Raw genomic sequence first — 17,941 nt, 5'->3', positions numbered from 1 at the left:
GTTGGCAGACTGACTGGGTGGATGGCTGCCTGGTTGGCTGGCTGGCTGTCTGGATGGCTGTTTGACTGGCTAGCCTGCTGGCTAGGCTGTTGACTGGCTGGCTGACTGTCTGATTGGCTGGCATGCTGCCTGGTTGGCTGGTTGCCTGGCTGGTTGGTATGCAGGCTGGCTGGCTTGCCGGCTGGCTGGCATGCTGGCTGGCTGGCAGGCTAGCTGGCTGGCTGGCTGGTGGGCAGGCATGCTGATTGGCTTGGTGGCTTGCTGGCATGCTGGCTGGATGTCATACTGGCAGGCTGGCATGCTGGTTGCCTGGCATGCTGGGTGTCTGGTATGGTATGCTGGCTGGCTGGCATGCTGGCTTGCAAGCATTCTGGCTAGCTGGCATGCTGGCAGGCATTCTATCTTGCTGGCATGCTGGCTGGCCTGCTTGCTTGCAGGCATCCTGGCTGGCTGGCATGCTGGCTTGCAGGCATGCTGGCTAGCTGGTATGCTGGCTGGCTCTCATGCTGGTTGGCAGTCTTGCTGGCTGGATGGATGGGTGCCTTGCTGGCTGGCTTGCTTGCATGCTGTCTGGTTGGTATGCTGTCTGGTTGGTATGCTGTCTGGTTGGCATGCTGTCTGGTTGGCATGCTGTCTACCTGGCATGCTGGCTTGCAGGCATGTTGGCTGGCTGGCATGCTGGCTGGCAGGCAGGCCAGTTGGCTGGTTATCATTAATTCTGGCTGGCTGGCTGGCATGCTGGGTGGCTGGCTGGCATGCTGACTTGCATGCTGGGTGGCTGGGTGGGTGCCTGGCTGGCTGGCTGGCTGGATAGATGGATGGATGGGTGGTTGGCTGGCTGGCTGGTTGGCTGACTAGCTAACTTTTTGGCCGGCTGGTTGGCTTTCTGGCTGGCATGTTGACTGGCTGTCTGGCTGCTTGGCTGGCTGGCTGGCTATCATACTGGTTTGCTGGCTGCCTGGCCAACTGGCTATCATGCTGGCTGGCTGGCTGCCTCCCTGGCTGACTGGCTATCATGCTGGCTGGCTGTCAAGCTGCCTGGGATGCTAGTGTGCTGTCTGGCTGGCTGCCATACTGGTTTTCTGGCTGACTGGATGGATGGATGGATGGATGGCTACCTTACTGCCTGGCAAGCATGCTGGCTGGCGGGCTGGCTGGCTGGTATGCTGGCTAGCTATCAAACTGATTGGCATGCTGGCTGGCTTGCTGGCTGGCTGTGATGCTGGCTGGCTGTGACGCTGGCTGGCTGTGATGCTGGCTGGCTGGTTGGCTTGCTGGCTTTGATCCTGGCTTGCTGGCCGGCTGGCATGCTGGCTGGATATCATACTGGCAGGCTGGCATGCTGATTGGCTGGCATGCTGGCTGACTAGCATGCAGGCTTGGTGGCATGCTGGCTGGCTGGCATGCTAGCTGCATGGTATGCTGGCTGGCTGGCATGCAGGCTAGCTGGCACACTGGCAGGCATGCTGGCTTGCAGCCATGTTGGCTGGTTCTCATGCTGACTGGCAGTCTTGCTGGCTGGACGGATGGCTGCCTTGCTGGTTGGCTTGCTGACATGCTGGCTGGCTGGTTTGCTGGCTGGCTGGTATGCTGGCAGGCTAGCAAGCTGCCTGGCTGGCCTACTGCCTGGCTGGCCTGCTGCCTGGCAAGCAGGCTGGGTGACTGGCTGGCACAGATTCTGGCTGCGTGACTTGGTGGTTGGTATGATGGCTTGCTGGGTGGCTGGCATGCTGGGTGGCTTCCTAGCTGGCATGCTGGTTGGGTGGTTGGCTGGCTAGCTAGCTGTATGCCTGGCTTGTTGGCTTTCTGTCTGGCTGCTTGGCTGTCTGGCTGCTTGGCTGTCTGGCTGCTTGGCTGTCTGGCTGCTTGGCTGTCTGGCTGCTTGACTGTCTGGCTAGCTGGCTGTCTTTCTGGCTGGCTGGCTGGCTGGCATGCTGGCTGGCCAGGTGGCTTCCTGGCTGGCTTCTTGCCTGGCTGGCAGGCCGGTTGGTTGGCTGACTGGCTGGCTGGCTAGGTGGCTGTCACGGTGGCTGGGATACTGCCTGGCATGCTGGCTTGCTCACTTTCCCTCTGGCTGGCATGCTGACTATCTGACTGGCATGGTGGTTGGCTGGCTGGCATACTGGCTGGCTGGCATGCTGGCTGGCTGGCTAGTTGCCTGGCTGGCTTGAATGGTAGCTGGCTAGGGGGCTGCCTGACTGAATGGAATGCTGGTTGGCTGGCTGGCTGCCTGGCTAGCTGGAATGCTGGCTGGCAAGCTGGCTGGCTGGCATGCTGGATGGCTGGTTGGCATGTTGGCTGGGTGGCATGCTGGTTTGTTGGCTGGCTGCCTGCCTGGCTGGCATACTGGCTGGCTGACATGCTGGATTGCTGTCTGCCTTGTTGGCAGGCTGTCTGGGTGGGTGGGTGGCTGGCTGGCATGATGGCTGGCAGGCTGGCTGGCTGGCTAACTGGTTGGCTGGCTGGTGGGCGGGCATGCTGACTGGCTTGGTGGCTTGCTGGCATGCTGGCTGGATGTCATACTGGCAGGCTGGCATGCTGCTTGCCTGGCATGCTGGGTGACTGGTATGGTATGCTGGCTAGCTGGCATGCTGGCAGGCATGATATCTAGCTGGCAGGCTGGCTTGCAAGCATGCTGGCTAGCTGGCATGCTGGCAGGCATGCTATCTGGCTGGCCTGCTGGCTTGCAGGCATCCTGGCTGGCTGGCCTCCTGGCTTGCAGGCATGCTGGCTAGCTAGTATGCTGGGTGGCTCTCATGCTGGTTGTCAGTCTTGCTGGCTGGCTGGCTGGCTGGCTTGCTGGCATGCTGTCTGGTTGGCATGCTGTCTGGTTGGCATGCTCTCTGGTTGGCATGCTGTCTAGCTGGCATGCTGGCTGGCTGGCAGGCAGGCCAGTTGGCTGGCTAGCATGAATCCTGTCTAGCTGGGTGGATGGTATGCTGGGTGGCTGGCTGGCATGCTGACTGGCATACTGGGTGGCTGGGTGGCTGGCTGGGGGGCTGGATGTATGGATGGATGGATGGGTGGTTGGCTGGCTGGCTGGTTGTCTGACTAGCTAGCTGTTTGGCTGGCTGGTTGGCTTTCTGGCTGGCATGTTGGCTAGCTGTCTCGCTGCTTGGCTGGCCGGTTGCCTATCATACTTGGTTGCTGGCTGCCTGGCTGACTGGCTATCATGCTGGCTGGCTGGCTGCCTGCCTGGCTGACAGGCTATCATGCTGGCTGGCTGGCAAGCTGCTAGCGTGCTGTCTGGCTGGCTGCCATACTAGTTTTCTGGCTGGGTGGCTAGCTGGCTGGCTGGCTGGCTGGCTGGCTGGCTGGGTGGCTGGATGGCTGGCTGGCTGGGTAGCTGGCTGGATGGCTGGCTGGCTGGATGGATGGATGGCTACCTTACTGCCTGGCAAGCATGCTGGCTGGCTGGCTGGCTGGTTGGCTGGATGACTGGCGTGCTGTCTGGCTAGCTGGTATGCTGGCTAGCTATTAAACTGATTGGCATGCTGGCTGGCTTGCTGGCTGTGATGCTGGCTGGCTGTGATGCTGGCTGGCTGGTTGGCTTGTTGGCTTTGATGCTGGCTTGCTGGCTGGCTGGCTGGAGGGCATGCTAATTGGCTTGTTGGCTTGCTGGCATTCTGGCTGGCATGGTATGCTGGCTGGCTGGCATGCTGGCTAGCTGGCATGCTGGCAGGCATGCTGGCTTACAGCCATGCTGGCTGCCTGGCATGCTGACTAGTTCTCATGCTGACTGGCAGTCTTGCTGGCTGGATGGATGGCTGCCTTGCTGGTTGGCTTGCTGACATGCTGGCTGGCTGGTATGCTGCCTGGCTGGCCTGCTGCCTGGTAGGCAGGCTGGGTGACTGGCTGGCACAGATTCTGGCTGCATGACTTGGTGGTTGGCATGCTGGCTGGCTGGGTGGCTGGCATGCTGGGTCGGTGGTTGGCTGGCTAGCTAGCTGTGTGGCTGGCTCATTGACTTTCTGGCTGGCTGCTTGGCTGCCTGGCTGGCTGGCTGTCTGGCTGGCTGGATGGCTGTCTTTTTGGCTGGTTGGCTGGCATGTTGGCTGGCCAGGTTGCTTCCTGGTTGGCTTCTTGCCTGGCTGGCAGGCCGGTTGGCTTGCTGACTGGCTGGCTGGATAGGTGGCTGTCATGCTGGCTGGGATTATGCCTGGCATGTTGGCATGCTGTCTGGCATACTGGCTTGCTCACTTTCCCTCTGGTTGGCATGCTGACTATCTGACTGGCATGGTGGTTGGCTGGCATGGTGGTTGGCTGGCTGGCATATTGGCTGGCTGGCATATTGGCTGGCTGGCTGGCTTGAATGGTAGCTGGCTAGGGGGCTACCTGACTGAATGGAATGCTGGTTGGCTGGCTGGCTGCCTGGCTAGCTGGAATGCTGGCTGGCTGGAATGTTGGCTGGATGGATAGCTGCCTGACTGGCTGGCAAGCTGGCTGGCTGGCATGCTGGATGGCTGGTTGGCATGTTGGCTGGGTAGCATGCTGGCTTGTTGGCTGGCTGCTTGCCTGGCTGGCATACTGGCTGGCTGACATGCTGGATTGCTGCCTGCCTTGTTGGCAGGCTATCTGGGTGGGTGGCTGGCTGGCTGGCATGATGGCTGGGAGGCTGGCTGGCTGGCTAACTGGTTGGCTGGCTGGTGGGCGGGCATGCTGACTGGCTTGGTGGCTTGCTGGCATGCTGGCTGGATGTCATACTGGCATGCTGGGTGACTAGCATGCAGGCTTGGTGACATGCTGACTGGCTGGTATGGTATGCTGGCTGGCTGGCATGCTGGCAGGCATGCTATCTGGCTGGCTTGCAGGCATGCTGGCTTGCAGGCATGCTCGTTGTCTGGCATTCTGGCTGGCTGTCATTCTGGCTGGCAGTCTTGCTGGCTTGATGGATGGCTGCCTTGCTGTCTGGATTGCTTGCATGCTGTCTGGTTGGCATGCTGTATAGCTGGGATGCTGGCTTGCAGGAATGCTGGCTGGCAGGCAGGCTGGGTGGCTGGCTGGCATGGATCCTGGCTGGGTGGCTGGCATGCTGGCTGGATGGCTGGCTGGCATGCTGACTGGCTGGGTAACAGGTTGGCTGGATGGATGGTTGGCTGGCTGGCTGGCATGCTGGCTGGCAGGCTGGGTTGGTGGCTGACATGCTGGCTGGCTGGTTGGCTGGCTAGCTAGCTGTTTGCCTAGCTGGTTGGCTTTCTGGCTGGCAGGTAGACTGTCATCTGGTTGCTTGGCTCTCTGGCTGCTGGCTGTCATTCTGGCTGACTGGCTGGCTTGCCGGCATGCTGAGTGGCTGGGTTGCTTCTTGGTTGGCTTGTTGCCTAGCTAGCAGGTCGGCTGGCTGGCTGGAATGCTGCTGGCTGGCTAGCTGGCTGTCATGCTGGCTAGGATGCTGCCTGGCATGCTGTCATGGTGACTAGCTGACTGGCATACTGGCTGGCTGGCTGGCTGGCTGGCTTCCTGGTGGGCTGGCATGCTGGCTGGCTGGCTAGCTGCCTGGCTGGCTTGAATAGTGGCTGGCTAGGTGGCTGCCTGAGTGACTGGAATGCTGGTTGACTGGCTGGCATGCTGGCTGGCTGGCATGCTGGCTGGCTGGCATGCTGGCAGGCTGGCTGGCTGGCATGCTGGCAGGCTGGCGGGCTGGCATGCTGGCTGGCTGGTTGGCATGCTGGCTGGTTGGCATGCTGGCTGGTTGGCATGCTGGCTGGCTGGCATGCTGGCTGGCTGGCATGCCGGCTGGCTGGCATGCTGGCTGGCTGGCTGCGTGCCTGGTTGGCTGGCATGTTGTCTGGCTAGCTGGCTGGCTGACATGCTGGATTGCTGCCTGCCTAGTAGGCAGGCTGACTGGGTGGATGGCTGCCTGGCATGTTGGCTGGCTGACTGGCTAGCCTGCTGGCTAGGTTGTTGACTGGCAGCCTGGCTGGTTGGCTGACAGATTACCTAGCTGGTATGCTGTCTGGCTGTCTGGTTGCCTGACTGGCTGACATGCAGGCTTGCTGCCTGGCTGGCTGGCATGCTGACTGGTTGCCTGGCTGCCTGGCATGCTGCCTGGCTGGTTGGCATGCAGGCTGGCTTGCTGACTGGCTGGCTGGCTGGCTGGCTGATTGCCTGGCTGGCATGCTCTCTGGTTGTCTGGCTGCCTGACTGGCTGACATGAGGGCTTGCTGCCTGGCTGGCTGGCATGCTGACTTGCCGGCTTCCTGGCTGGCTTCCTGGCTGGGATGCTGCCTGGCTGGTTGGCATGCAGGCTGGCTTGCTGTCTGTCTGGCTGCATGCTGCCTGGCATGCTGCTGGCTTTTAGCATGCAGGCTTTCTCTCTGGCTGGCTGGCTGGCTGGCTGGCTGGTTGCTTGGCTGGCATGCTGTCTCGCTGCTGACTGGCTGTCATGCAGGCTTGATGCCTGGCTGGCTGGCATGCTGACTGGTTGTCTGGCTGCATGGCATGCTGGCTGGCTAGCATGCTGCGAGGCTATTTGGCATGCTGGCTGGCTGGCAAGCTGCCTGGGGTGCTAACGTGCTATCTGGTTGGCTGCCATACTGGTTTTCTGGCTGACTGGCTGGATGCCTGGCGTGCTGGCTGGCTGGCTGGATGGCTTACTGGCTGGTTGGCTGGTTGCCTTACTGCCTGGGATGCATGTTGGCTGGCTTGCTGGCTTGGATGCTGGCTAGGTGGCATGCTGGCTGGCTTTTCTGGTTGGCTTTGATGCTGGCTGGCTGCCTGTTGGGCTGGAATGATTTTTGGCTTGCTAGCTGCCTAGCTGGCTGATATGATGGCTTGCTGCCTGGCTGGCTGGTTGGCTGGCTCACTGGCTTGCCTGCTGGCTGGCTGGCATGCTGACTGGCTGGCTGGCATGTTAGCTGGCTGGCATGCTGACTGGCTGGCTGGCATGTTAGCTGGCTGGCATGCTGACTGGCTGGCTGGCATGTTAGCTAGCTGGCATGCTAGTTGGCTCTAATGTTCCTGGCCAGCTAGAATGCTTGCTGGCTGGCAGGCTGGCTGGTTGGCAGGCTGGCTGGCTGGCTGGCTATCATGCTGGCTGGCTTGCATGCTGGCTGGCTGCCTGTCTGGTTGGTTGGCTGGCTGGCTGGATGCCTGGCTGGCTGGATGCCTGGCTGGCTGGTATGCTGGCTAGTTGGCTGGACGGTTAGCATGCTGGCTTGCTGGCTGGCTTACTGGCTGGTTGGGTGGATACCCAGCCAGCCAACCAGCCAGCCAGGCAGATTGCTGCCAATCATCCAGTCAACCAGCCAGCCAGGTAACTAGCATGCCAGTCAGCCATGCAGGCACCTCACCAGCCAGCCAGGCAGCTAGCCAGCCGGCCAGACAACGAGACTGCCAGCCAGCCAGCCAGGAGACCGGTCAGCCAGGAGGCCAGCCAACCAGGCAGCCAGCCAGCCAGCCGGCCAGCTAGTCAGTCAGTCATGGATTCAGCCAGGCAACCACCCAGCCAGCCAGTCAGGTAACCAACTAGCCAAAAAGCCAGGAACCCAAGCACCCAGCCAGCAAGCTAGCCAGTCAACCAGGAAACCAGCCAGTCATATAGCCAGCCAGGCAGCCAGCTAACCAGCAAGCAAGCCAGCCAACCAGCCAGCTAACCAGCAAGCAAGCCAGCCAACCAGCCAGCTAACCAGCAAGCAAGCCAGCCAACCAGCCAGCCAGCCAACCACCAAGCCAGCCAGGCATTCAGTCAGCCAAGCAGCCAGCAGGCCTGCCAGCCAGCTAGACAACCAGCCATCAAGCAGACAGACAGGCGGGCAGCCAAACTGCCAGCAGGCCAGCTAGCCAGCCAGCCAGAAAGGAAGTCAGACACATCAGGCAGTCAGCCAACCATGCAGCCAGGCAGCCAGCTATCAAGGCAGCCAGGCAGCCAACTAGCCAGCCAGCCAGCCTAGATGCCAGCCAGTCAACCAGCCAGACAGAAAGTCAGCCAGGAAGGCAACCAGAGATCCAACCGGGTAACCAGCCAGGCAGCAAGCCAGCCAGACCACCAGGCAGCCAGGCAGTGAAGGCAGCCAGCCAGCCAGACAGACAGTTAGCCAGCCAGACAGCCAACCACCTAGCCAGCCAACCAGCTAGCCAGGCAGCCAGCCAGCCAGCCAGCCACCCAGCCACCCAGCCAATCAGCTACCCAGGAAGTCAGACAGCCAGACAGCCATGCCCTCAACCTGGAAGCCAGCAAAGGAGCCAGCCATGAAGCCAGGCAGCCAGGTAGCTAACCAGCAAGCCAGCCAGCAAGCCTGCCAGACAGCCAGCTAGCCAGCTAGGAAGCAAAACAGCCAAGCAGCCAGCCAGGCAAGATGCCAGCCAGTCAAGATGCCAGCCAGCCAAGATGCCAGCCAGCCAGCCAGCCAGTCAGCCAGCTAGCCAGACAGGCAGCAAGCAAGCCAAGCAGCCAGCCAGCCAGCCAGGATGCCAGCCAGCCAGTCAGCCAGCCAACCAGACAGGCCAACAGAGACAGACAGACAGACAGACATCCTGCCCAGCAGCCAGCCAGCCAACCAGCCATATAGACAGCCAGCCAATCAGCCAGCCAGCCAATCAGCCAAGCCAGCCAGCCAGCTAACGAGTGAGCTAGTTAAGTAGCCAGCCTACCAGGCAGCCAGCCAGTCAGACAGCCTGCAAGTCAGCCTGCAAGAAAGCCAGCCAGCCAGCCAGCCAACCCAACAAGCACCCAGCCAGCCAACCAGCAAGCCCCATAGGCATCGAGCCAGCCAGGCTGCCAGCCATCATACCAGCCAGTCAACATGCAGCCAGCTAGCCAGCCAGCATGCCAGCCAGCATGCCATTCAGCCAGACAGAGAGCCAGCCAACCAGCCAGCCAGCCAGCCAGTCAGCCAGCTAGCCAGCCAGCCAGCCAGCCAGCCAGCCAGCCAACCAGCCAGCCAACAAGCCAGCCAGCCAACAAGCCAGCCAGCCAACAAGCCAGCCAGCCAACAAGCCAGACAGGCAGCCAGCCAGCCAGCTAGCCATCCTGCAGGCAAGCCAGGCAGGCAGCCAGCCATCCAGCCAGCCAGCCAGCCAGTCAACCAGCAAGGCAGAAAGTCAGCCACTCAGTCAGCCAGCCAGCCAAGCAGCCAGTCAGCACACCAGGCAGCCAGCCAGTCAGCCAGCAAACCAGCCAGTCAGCCAGCCAGCCAGCCAGCCAGCCACCCCACCAACCAGCCAGCGAGCCAGCCAGCCAACCAGCCAGCCAACCAGCCAGCCAACCAGCTAGCCAACCAGTCAGCTAGCCAACCAGTCAGCCAGCCACCTAACCAGCCAGAAAGCCAGTGAGCCATTCAGCCAGACAGGCAACCAGAGAGGAAGGCGGCCAACCAGTCTGCTAGCCAGCCTGCCGGCCAGCCAGCCAACATACTAGCCAGCCAGTCAATCAGCTAGCCAGCCAGTCAATCAGCTAGCCAGCCATTCAAGCAGGCACTCAGGCAGGCAGCTAGGCAGCCATCCAGCCAATCAGCCAGCAAGGTGGGCAGCCCACCAGCCATGCAACCAGCAGCCACTGAACAAGCCAGCCAGGCAGTCAGCCAGCCACTAAGACAGGCAGCCAGCCAACTAGTCAACCAGCCAGCCAGCCAGCCAACTAGTCAACCAGCCAGCCAGCCAGCCAACTAGTCAACCAGCCAGCCAGCCAGCCAACCAGCCAGCTAGCCACCTAATCAGCCAGCCAGCCAGTCACCCAAACCAGCCAGCAAGACAGCAATGCAGCCAGCAAGCCAGTGACCCATTCAGCCAGACTGGCAGCCAGAGAGCAAGGCAGCCAGCCAGTCTGCTAGTCAGCCTGCCGGCCAGCCAGCCAGAATGCCAGCTAGCCACAAAGCCTGGCTGCTGGCCACCAAGTGAGACAGCCAGCTAGCCAGCCAACCAGCCAGGCAGCCAGAGAACCAGGCAGTCAGCTAGTCTGCTAGCCAGCCTGCCAATCAGCCAGCCTGCCAGCCTGCCAGCCAGCCAGCCTGCCAGCCAGCCAGCCAGTCAACCAGCAAGTTAGCCAGAAGCCAGCCCGGTAGCCAGATAGATATAAAGATAGGTAGATGGTATATTGACCACAGCTTATATTTATAAAAATACAAATTGGGGGTTATGTAAGAACTCTAAACCACTCGACACCAGGCACAAGGTAGGCAACCAACCAGCCAGACAGCCAGCCATACAACCAGCCAGCCAACATACTAGCCAGCCAGTCAATCAGCTAGCCAGCCAATCAGGCAGGCAGGCAGTCAGCCAGGCAGGCAGGAAGCTAGGTAGCTATCCATCCAGTCAGCCAGCAAAGGTAGGCAGCCCACCAGCCATGCAACCAGCCAGCCACCGAACAAGCCAGCCAGGCAGTCAGCCAGCCACTAAGCCAGGCAGCCAGCCAACCAGCCACCCACCCACCCACCCACCCACCCAGCCTGCCAGCCAGCCAGCCACCCAACCAGCCAGCAAGGCAGCCATGCAGCCAGCAAACCAGTGAGCCATTCAGCCAGACAAGAATCCAGAGAGCAAGGCAGCCAGCTAGTCTGCTAGCCAGCCTGCCGGCCAGCCAGCCAGAATGCCAGCTAGCCACAAAGCCTGGCTGCTGGCCACCAAGTGAAGCAGCCAGCCAGCCAAACAGCCAGCAAGGCAGCCATGCACCCAGCAAGCCATGCGGCCAGGTAGCCAGGCTGTCAGCCTGGCTACCTGGCTCACTTGTTGGCAAGCTGGCTGGCTGGTTTGCTGCCTGACTGGCTTGCTGGCTGGCTGTCTGACTGGCTGGCTGATTGACTGGCTGGCTGATTGACTGGCTGGCTGGCTGCAGGTTGGCTGCCTTGTAGGCTGGCTGGCTGGTGGGCTATATTGCTAGCTGCCTGGTAGGCTGGCTTTTTGGCTGCTGGGCTGGTTGGTTTGTTGGCTGCCTAGCTGCCTGGCTTTCAGTCAGGATTGTTTGCGGAATGACTACCTGGCTGGCTGGCTGGCTGGCTGGCTGGCTGGCTGGCTGGCTGCCTGGCTTTCTGCCTCACTGGCTGGCATGCTTGCTCACTTTCTGATTTGGTGGCTTGTTTGCTGGCTGGATGGATGGATGGACGGATGGATGGATGGATGGAGGCGCTTTCTTGTTGGCTGGCTTTCTGGCTGACTTGCTGGCTTGCTGGTTGATGAATGATGAATGACTGATTGATGAATGATGAATGACTGATTGATGAATGATGAATGACTGATTGATGAATGATGAGTGATTGATTGATGAATGATTGACTGATGAATCATGAATGCTTGATGAATGGTGAATGCTTGATGAATGATAATTGATTGATTGATAAATGATGAATGATTGATTGCTCAATGATTATTTGATGAATAATGAATGATTGATGGATGATGAATGACTGATTGATTAATTGATGAATTATTGACTGATGAATGACTGATTGACGGACGACTAACGACAATGGTGGAGGTGGAGGTGGTAGTAATGATGGCGTGGTGGTGGTGATGGCGATTAGCAGTGGTGGTGGTGATGGTAATTATTAATGGTGATCGTGATTCCTAATGGTGGTGGTGGTGGCGGTTATTGATAGTGATGATGATGATGGGGGAAGTGGTGGTGATAATGGAATGGTGGTGATGGCGATTAGTAGGAGTTGTTGTGGTGGTTGTGGTGATGGTGGTGGTGGTGATGGTGGTGGTGGTGGTGGTGATGATTATTACTGGTAGTTATGGTGATGGTGATTAGTGGTGGTGGTGGTGGTGGGCGGGTAGTGGTGATTGTGATGATTATAATTGAGGTGATATTGCAGCTGCCATATTCTTGTGTCCCACCTCCTGGCTTTCTCTTCTGTCCTCTTGTCTCCTGTTGTCCTCACTCCTCCTTTAGCTATCCTGGTCAAAAGTTATCTGAAAATGAACATGTAGTTAGTAATTGTAATAACTGTAATAGCAATTGTAGGAGTCATTGTAGGGGTAATTATAGGAGTAAAAATCATAGCAAAAATAAGAGCAATAATAATAGCAATCACAATAATAGTAATAAGAAGCAATAATAAGTACAGTAATAATAATAATAATAATAGTAATATGAGTAATTATAGTTATACCACTAATACCAACAGAAGGATAGGGTAAATTTAAGTTTTACTTCAAGCAGCAGAATGATTTTGCCTATTCAGTCCTTATTACTCCAGTTTGTTTTCTGTATTTTTAAACCTACGCCCACCTATGGTGCAGGAGGCATTAAGTGATTGGTCTGTCCTTTCGTGCGTGCATGGGGCCGCGCATTCGTAACACTAATGTGGGTGCGATGTCTCCTGAACCCATCAACTGTAGCACCAGTCGAGCAGGACTGTACTCCCAAGGTGGAAGGAAAGCTGGTGACAGGGAGAGCTGGAGCTCTCGTATCATTAGCCCTCAGGAATACTTCCTAATCATCCCCCTTTACTGAAAATTTTCAGTGTTTCAGTAACACAGAGAGTAGCCCAGCATACCCTCCAATAAAATTTTCTCTGTCAACACCAAACTACATGCACATTACACACTACACATCCTATTCAAAATTCAACCAAGATAGAGTTGTTTAACCAAGCCTCGGTATCCCCGGGGAGGGGGGGGGAGACCATAAATGCCTTCACCATCCGCCCCTTTCCTGGTGATGACCCAGCGAGATGCCTGGAACCACTGTCTGACTCACGTCTTTATTTCTGCAATAATTCATGGCCTTTTCTCTAACTTCCTTTCTGTTGAGCACCACCTCTCCTCTAAACCTCACTCTCTTTTCCAACTGAGACTCAGCTGTCTGAGGGAACTGATAGCAAACTCTTTTCTGTATCCTCGTACTTTCTCTATATTCGTCTCAAAGCCAAAGGTGGCTGTTGCATATACGTACAGTATGCAACGACTTATCTTGTTCTCATGTTCTTGAACTTGATCCTTCTGAATTCGTTACTCTCTGACTTCGGCTTTCTTGTCGTTCTCTGACTATATATATCTGTGCTGTTTACTTATCAACTAATTCTACTGACTCTAAAAAATTCGTCGACTCTTCCTTCCACGATGGAACACATCCTATCCATTTCTTCTTTCTCTGAAATCTCCATACTAGGAGATTTCAACGTTCACCACCAACTTTGGCTCTCCTCTCCTTTCTCTGATGAAGTTGATGAACAAGGCCTAATTTGTTCAATCTTTAATGACCTAGAGCAGCTTGCACAGCATCTACCAGTATCCTTGACCGCCTTGGGAAGAGTTCCAACATACTTGACCTCTTCCTTACAACTAATCCTTCTGCTTACACTGTAAAGCTTTCCTCTCCATTGGGCTCCTCAGATCACAACCTTATCACCTTAACCTCTCCTATTGTTCCGTTATGGTCTGTGAACCCTCCAAAGAAATGTCGGTTGTGACACTTTGGAGTTGCTGATTGGGAGGCCCTCGGGCAGTACTACTTTGATTTTCCTTGGAATGATTATTGCCTCTATGGCTGAGAGCCATTTGAGTGTGCCATGTGCATTATTGAGGTTACTGTCTCTGGAATAGAAGCATACATTCCTTTCTCATATCACTTAACTAATGCAAAAAAAAAAAAAAAAAAAAAAAAATGGTTTAATCACGGTTGTTCTTATGCTTTCCAAAACAAAGAGAAGTCCTACTAAAGGTACCAGAGCCAACCCACTCCTGAATCTCATCATTTTTAAGTTTCTGCCTGGAATCGTGTTAAGTCTCTTGTTCGCTCAGCTAAAAATTTAATCCGTAATAAGTGCTCTCAATGTTCCAACCCGAATTCTTCCTGTTCCTTTGGACACCTGTCCAAAAACATTTCTAATAACTTTACCTTATCATCCTTCTCTCCTTTCTTCCACTCTGATGGCTCTGTAGCTATTTCTTTACTGATAAAGCAGATATATTTGCTCAGATTTTTTCCTCCAATTCCTCCTTACACGATTCCAGTGTTGTACCTTCATGTTTTCCCCCCCTCTGACTTCCTCGTTTCTGACATTAAAATTTCTTCAGCTTACATATTTTCTGCCATCACTGACTTTAATACCAACAAGCCATATGGGCATGATGGGGTCCCTCCTGTTGTCCTTAAGAACCGCGCATCTGTGCTTACACCCTTCCTAGGTAACCATTTTTGCCTTTACCTCTCAGCTTGCATCTTTCCTTCTTGCTGGAAGTTTGCTCTCATTCAGTCTGTCCCAAAGAAGGGTGACCATTCCCTGCCCTCTAACTATCGCCCAATTGCTTTAACATCCTGTGTTTCAAAAGCTTTCAAGACTATTCTTAATAAACAGTACCTAGATAAAAATGAGCCCTGCCTAAAACCTGGATACCCCGTGACACTGAAACGGGTCACTGGGCGGTGATTGGGCAGTGTTGTGTAAGGGATGGAGAGAAGGCAGCCTGATACAAGACTCAAAACTTCAAAAGTGGAACTTCCCTATGCAGAGATAAGATAGAAGGACTTTTCGTGTTGGGTAAAAAATTTCAGTTGGCGTGTGTGTGTATGTGTGTGTAAGAATTTATAACTTAAACACCGTGTAGATGCAGGCAAGCTTCAGTTGATGGTGGTGTTGAATGTGGTGTGTGCTTGCGTGCGCGCGCAATAGCGCGCACGCACACACACACACACACACACACACACACACACACACACACACACACACACACACACACACACACACACCAACTGAAGCTTGCCTAACTGGTGTTTAAGTTATAAATTCACACACACACACACACACACACACACACACACACACACACACACACACACACACACACACACACAAGCTGAAGCTTGCCTGCCAGTGAAAGGTGTTTGAAATTTAGATATTTAATCACACAGACACAGACACAGACAGACAGACAGACAGACACACACACACACACACACACACACACACACACACACACACACACACACACACACACACACACACACACACACACACACAAACACACAAAACACACAAAACACACACACACACACACACACACACACACACACACACACACACACACACACACACACACACACACACATACACACACACACACACACACACACACATCCACAGACAACAACAATAACAACTAAAATTTTATTACCCATTACGAAAAATCTCTATCTTACTGCCTCTCCTTATGTTCCTTCCCTTGTAAATCTCTCTCTCTCTCTCTCTCCTCAGATATGAATGATACTGTATGAACGACAAATACATTGTGACAATCACATATAATTTCGACCAATGCATATTCCGCTGCAAAAGTAGCAAGCAATCGCAGAGGAAGACTTCTAGAACGTCCGGCTTGTAAGCGAATTGAAGGTGGCATGCGAGATCAGAGTATGTTGAATATTAGCTAGTCTCCTCGTTCAAAATACGTACAGAATGTGCCGTGTACTCGGGTGTCCTCTGTCTGTGCTGTGTAGTGTATACTGTCTATACCGTGTATGAATTGCAAGGGTAAACTGTGCTAAGTCATGTCACTTTGAAATATACGCATCGCCCCTACTTGAGTTTTTGCGACTCTTCCCTACGCCGGAGTCGGTTTGGGTCAGACTAGAGTTCGTTGTCTGAACATAGCACATAGACAGGCAGACAAGGACTTGATAGAATTTATGAAAACACACGCAGGAATTTACAGAACAAACACTGTATTGGAAAAAAAGAATTATAATTAGAATGAAAACTAAAGACGTTCGCCTTGGTACAGTCTGTGAACTTCATGTTGTTTCCATCAGTTCAACTATTTCTTTACTTCTTTTAACTCAATACTGCGCCCATTTCTTGCTTCAACCACAAATGATTTCATTTTAAGACCGACTTTTCTAACTGGAAGGGTTGTTGTGGGCGACATTTACCCTTTTACTACTTTATCTTCTTCCCACGTTGAACATTATCCCCTGCTGTGTGACTGTATTCAAGTAACGAATACGTCGCTGTAGAGTATTAACGCTGAACTAGTCCCAAGAAACAAGCAGCTCTACTGGGAAGTTCCTCACACACTGAAAAATCGATTTCAATATAATTTAGACTACAATCCCCAGCCGCTCCCACTAAATAGAATGCTGCGAGGGATGCACTGCACACAGCGGCCTGAAGCATTAACCCCAGACACCAGCACGGTCAGGGGTCGCTAGTGATAGAGGACCACCATGCAGTATTGAGCGTCGAGCTGGTCCCCACTAACTCCTGTCCCTTTCACTGCTTGAAGGGACGGGAAGGACGGGAGGCGCAGGATTGTGGAGAGAGAGAGAGAGAGAGAGAGAGAGAGAGAGAGAGAGAGAGATGAGGACGAGAGGAGAAAGCAAGAGTTGGAAGAAGATGAGGAAGGAAGTAATAAAACGGAGAGATTATTTAGCAGAAAAAAAAAAAATCGAATTGCGATATGACAGGAGTAAGAAAGAGGGAGGGGGGAAAACGAAGAGGACAAAGAAAAGCAAAGAAAAACAGACTACGGATGGAAGAGAGAATTAAAATAATAAACAGGGGTACAGAAAGAGTAACAGGGGCTGAATGAGAGGCAATGGACAGGAATACGAAAGACAGGTAGGGATGAAATGAACATGAATCAAGGAACAGGAAAGTGGGTACAAATATGGAGTACGAAGCAAACTCAGGAATATTGCAAACGGAGAAATGAAATGAGCATGAACCAGGGAACAGAGAACAGGATGAACACGAACCAATCAAGCGGTAGGATAAACAAGGAGTATATGATTAGAGACGTGAGGCACGAAGTCCACAGCAATTAACCAGAATAACTGGAGAGCCAGGAAACAGACTGGAGGTAGGACAGGACAAGGAGGGGGAGTAGGGGGACAGAAGCCACGGTGGAGCATCAAACATTAATCAGAGAAGAAGAGGGAGTGCAGAGTGGATTTGTTTGTTAATTGGTCTCTCTCTCTCTCTCTCTCTCTCTCTCTCTGTCAGCCTGAAGTTGCTGGTAACTGAGCGTGGAGGTGGCTTATTACAGACAGACAAGGAGAGTTGATGTGCTGTCACTTCCAGAAGCTCTAAGTAATGAGGAAGACGCCAGTGGGGTGTGTTTGAGGATGCTGTGTGAGGGCAGGGTAGGGGTTGCAGTAGGATCACACGATGTTGCTTCAATGTGTGGAATAATTTGAACAGCTGAAATGAGTTTTAATTTAATGAAAGCTGTGGTTACTATATTTCTGTGGTATAAAACATCGTCCACTAACGCTTACGTATACAACACTTTTACTTAAAATATAGTACGGTGGAAATTGTTAATGGACTATCGTAATAGTATTAAACAAGTGTCCGTGGGCCCTTCAGGCCCTCTTGCACTTGCTCCTGCGGATGGCTCTCGAGCTGCACGCTCGCTTGCTCGTGCTTTGCACTCGTTTCCTCGTGCTTCTCACTTGTTTCCTCGTGCTTCGCGCGCACATTGATATCATTTCAGGTAATCTGAGTCATGTTTATGTACTGTTCTAGTCTAACAACCAACAAGGCAACAGCGCGGGAAATGCACAGTAAAAACGCTCAATTCGGCAGCTGTGATCATCTAAAAATATAGGGTCGTGGCACATGGCTCGGGTAGACTCGATTATTAAAAGTCCCGGTACCGAATGAACTGCTTTCTGAACCAAACTTTGATCGCTCTTAATTCTAATAAAAAATCATCAATCGAGAAAGCCATCAAAAATTATACGGTGAACGCAACCCTAATTTCACACACTTAAGTCGGGAGTGGCTTTTTTTGGGCAAAAATTGATCGCTCATTAAATATAGTAAAAGAGTTTCAATCGTAATGGGATGAAGTTTTTTCACATCAGCGAAGTTTTCGCGATTCATGTGCCAATTTGGGTGCAATTTGAATGTGTAGTTTTGGCTGCCCAAAACACACACACACACACACACACACACACACACACACACACACACACACACACACACACACACACACACACGGCTACTGTTATAGTATATTATATTAATACGTTATGTTCGAATTCAAAAGGTATGTGAAGGAT

The 17,941-nt window shown here is 54.0% G+C and overlaps 2 protein-coding genes and 2 pseudogenes across 2 annotated transcripts; 2 read left to right on the top strand and 2 right to left on the bottom strand.

Annotated features, from left to right (window-relative positions):
* Positions 1–1,786: 1,786 nt before the first annotated feature.
* Positions 1,787–3,438, top strand: LOC145397465 (uncharacterized). The gene is given in 5 exon segments (XM_080270522.1): positions 1,787–2,010; positions 2,203–2,349; positions 2,390–2,490; positions 2,924–3,023; positions 3,267–3,438. Coding segments are annotated over 5 exon segments (744 nt in total).
* A 946-nt stretch (positions 3,439–4,384) lies between these two features.
* On the top strand, positions 4,385–7,129 carry LOC145397464 (uncharacterized). Its single transcript, XM_080270521.1, is given in 7 exon segments — positions 4,385–4,506; positions 4,571–4,646; positions 4,988–5,132; positions 5,418–5,496; positions 5,629–5,756; positions 6,065–6,096; positions 6,989–7,129. Coding segments are annotated over 7 exon segments (723 nt in total).
* A 156-nt stretch (positions 7,130–7,285) lies between these two features.
* LOC145397462 (uncharacterized) lies at positions 7,286–8,503 on the bottom strand (annotated as a pseudogene).
* Positions 8,504–8,604: 101 nt separating this feature from the next.
* Positions 8,605–17,941, bottom strand: part of LOC145397461 (uncharacterized) — a 44,330-nt pseudogene continuing 34,993 nt past the window's right edge.

Source organism: Coenobita brevimanus, chromosome 41 (genome assembly GCF_032717465.1).
Source record: "Coenobita brevimanus isolate Jiangsu-jjx chromosome 41, ASM3271746v2, whole genome shotgun sequence".
Lineage (NCBI taxonomy): Eukaryota > Metazoa > Arthropoda > Malacostraca > Decapoda > Coenobitidae > Coenobita > Coenobita brevimanus.
The sequence above is the reverse complement of the archived record's forward strand: the minus strand, read 5'-3'. Positions and strand labels throughout refer to the sequence as shown.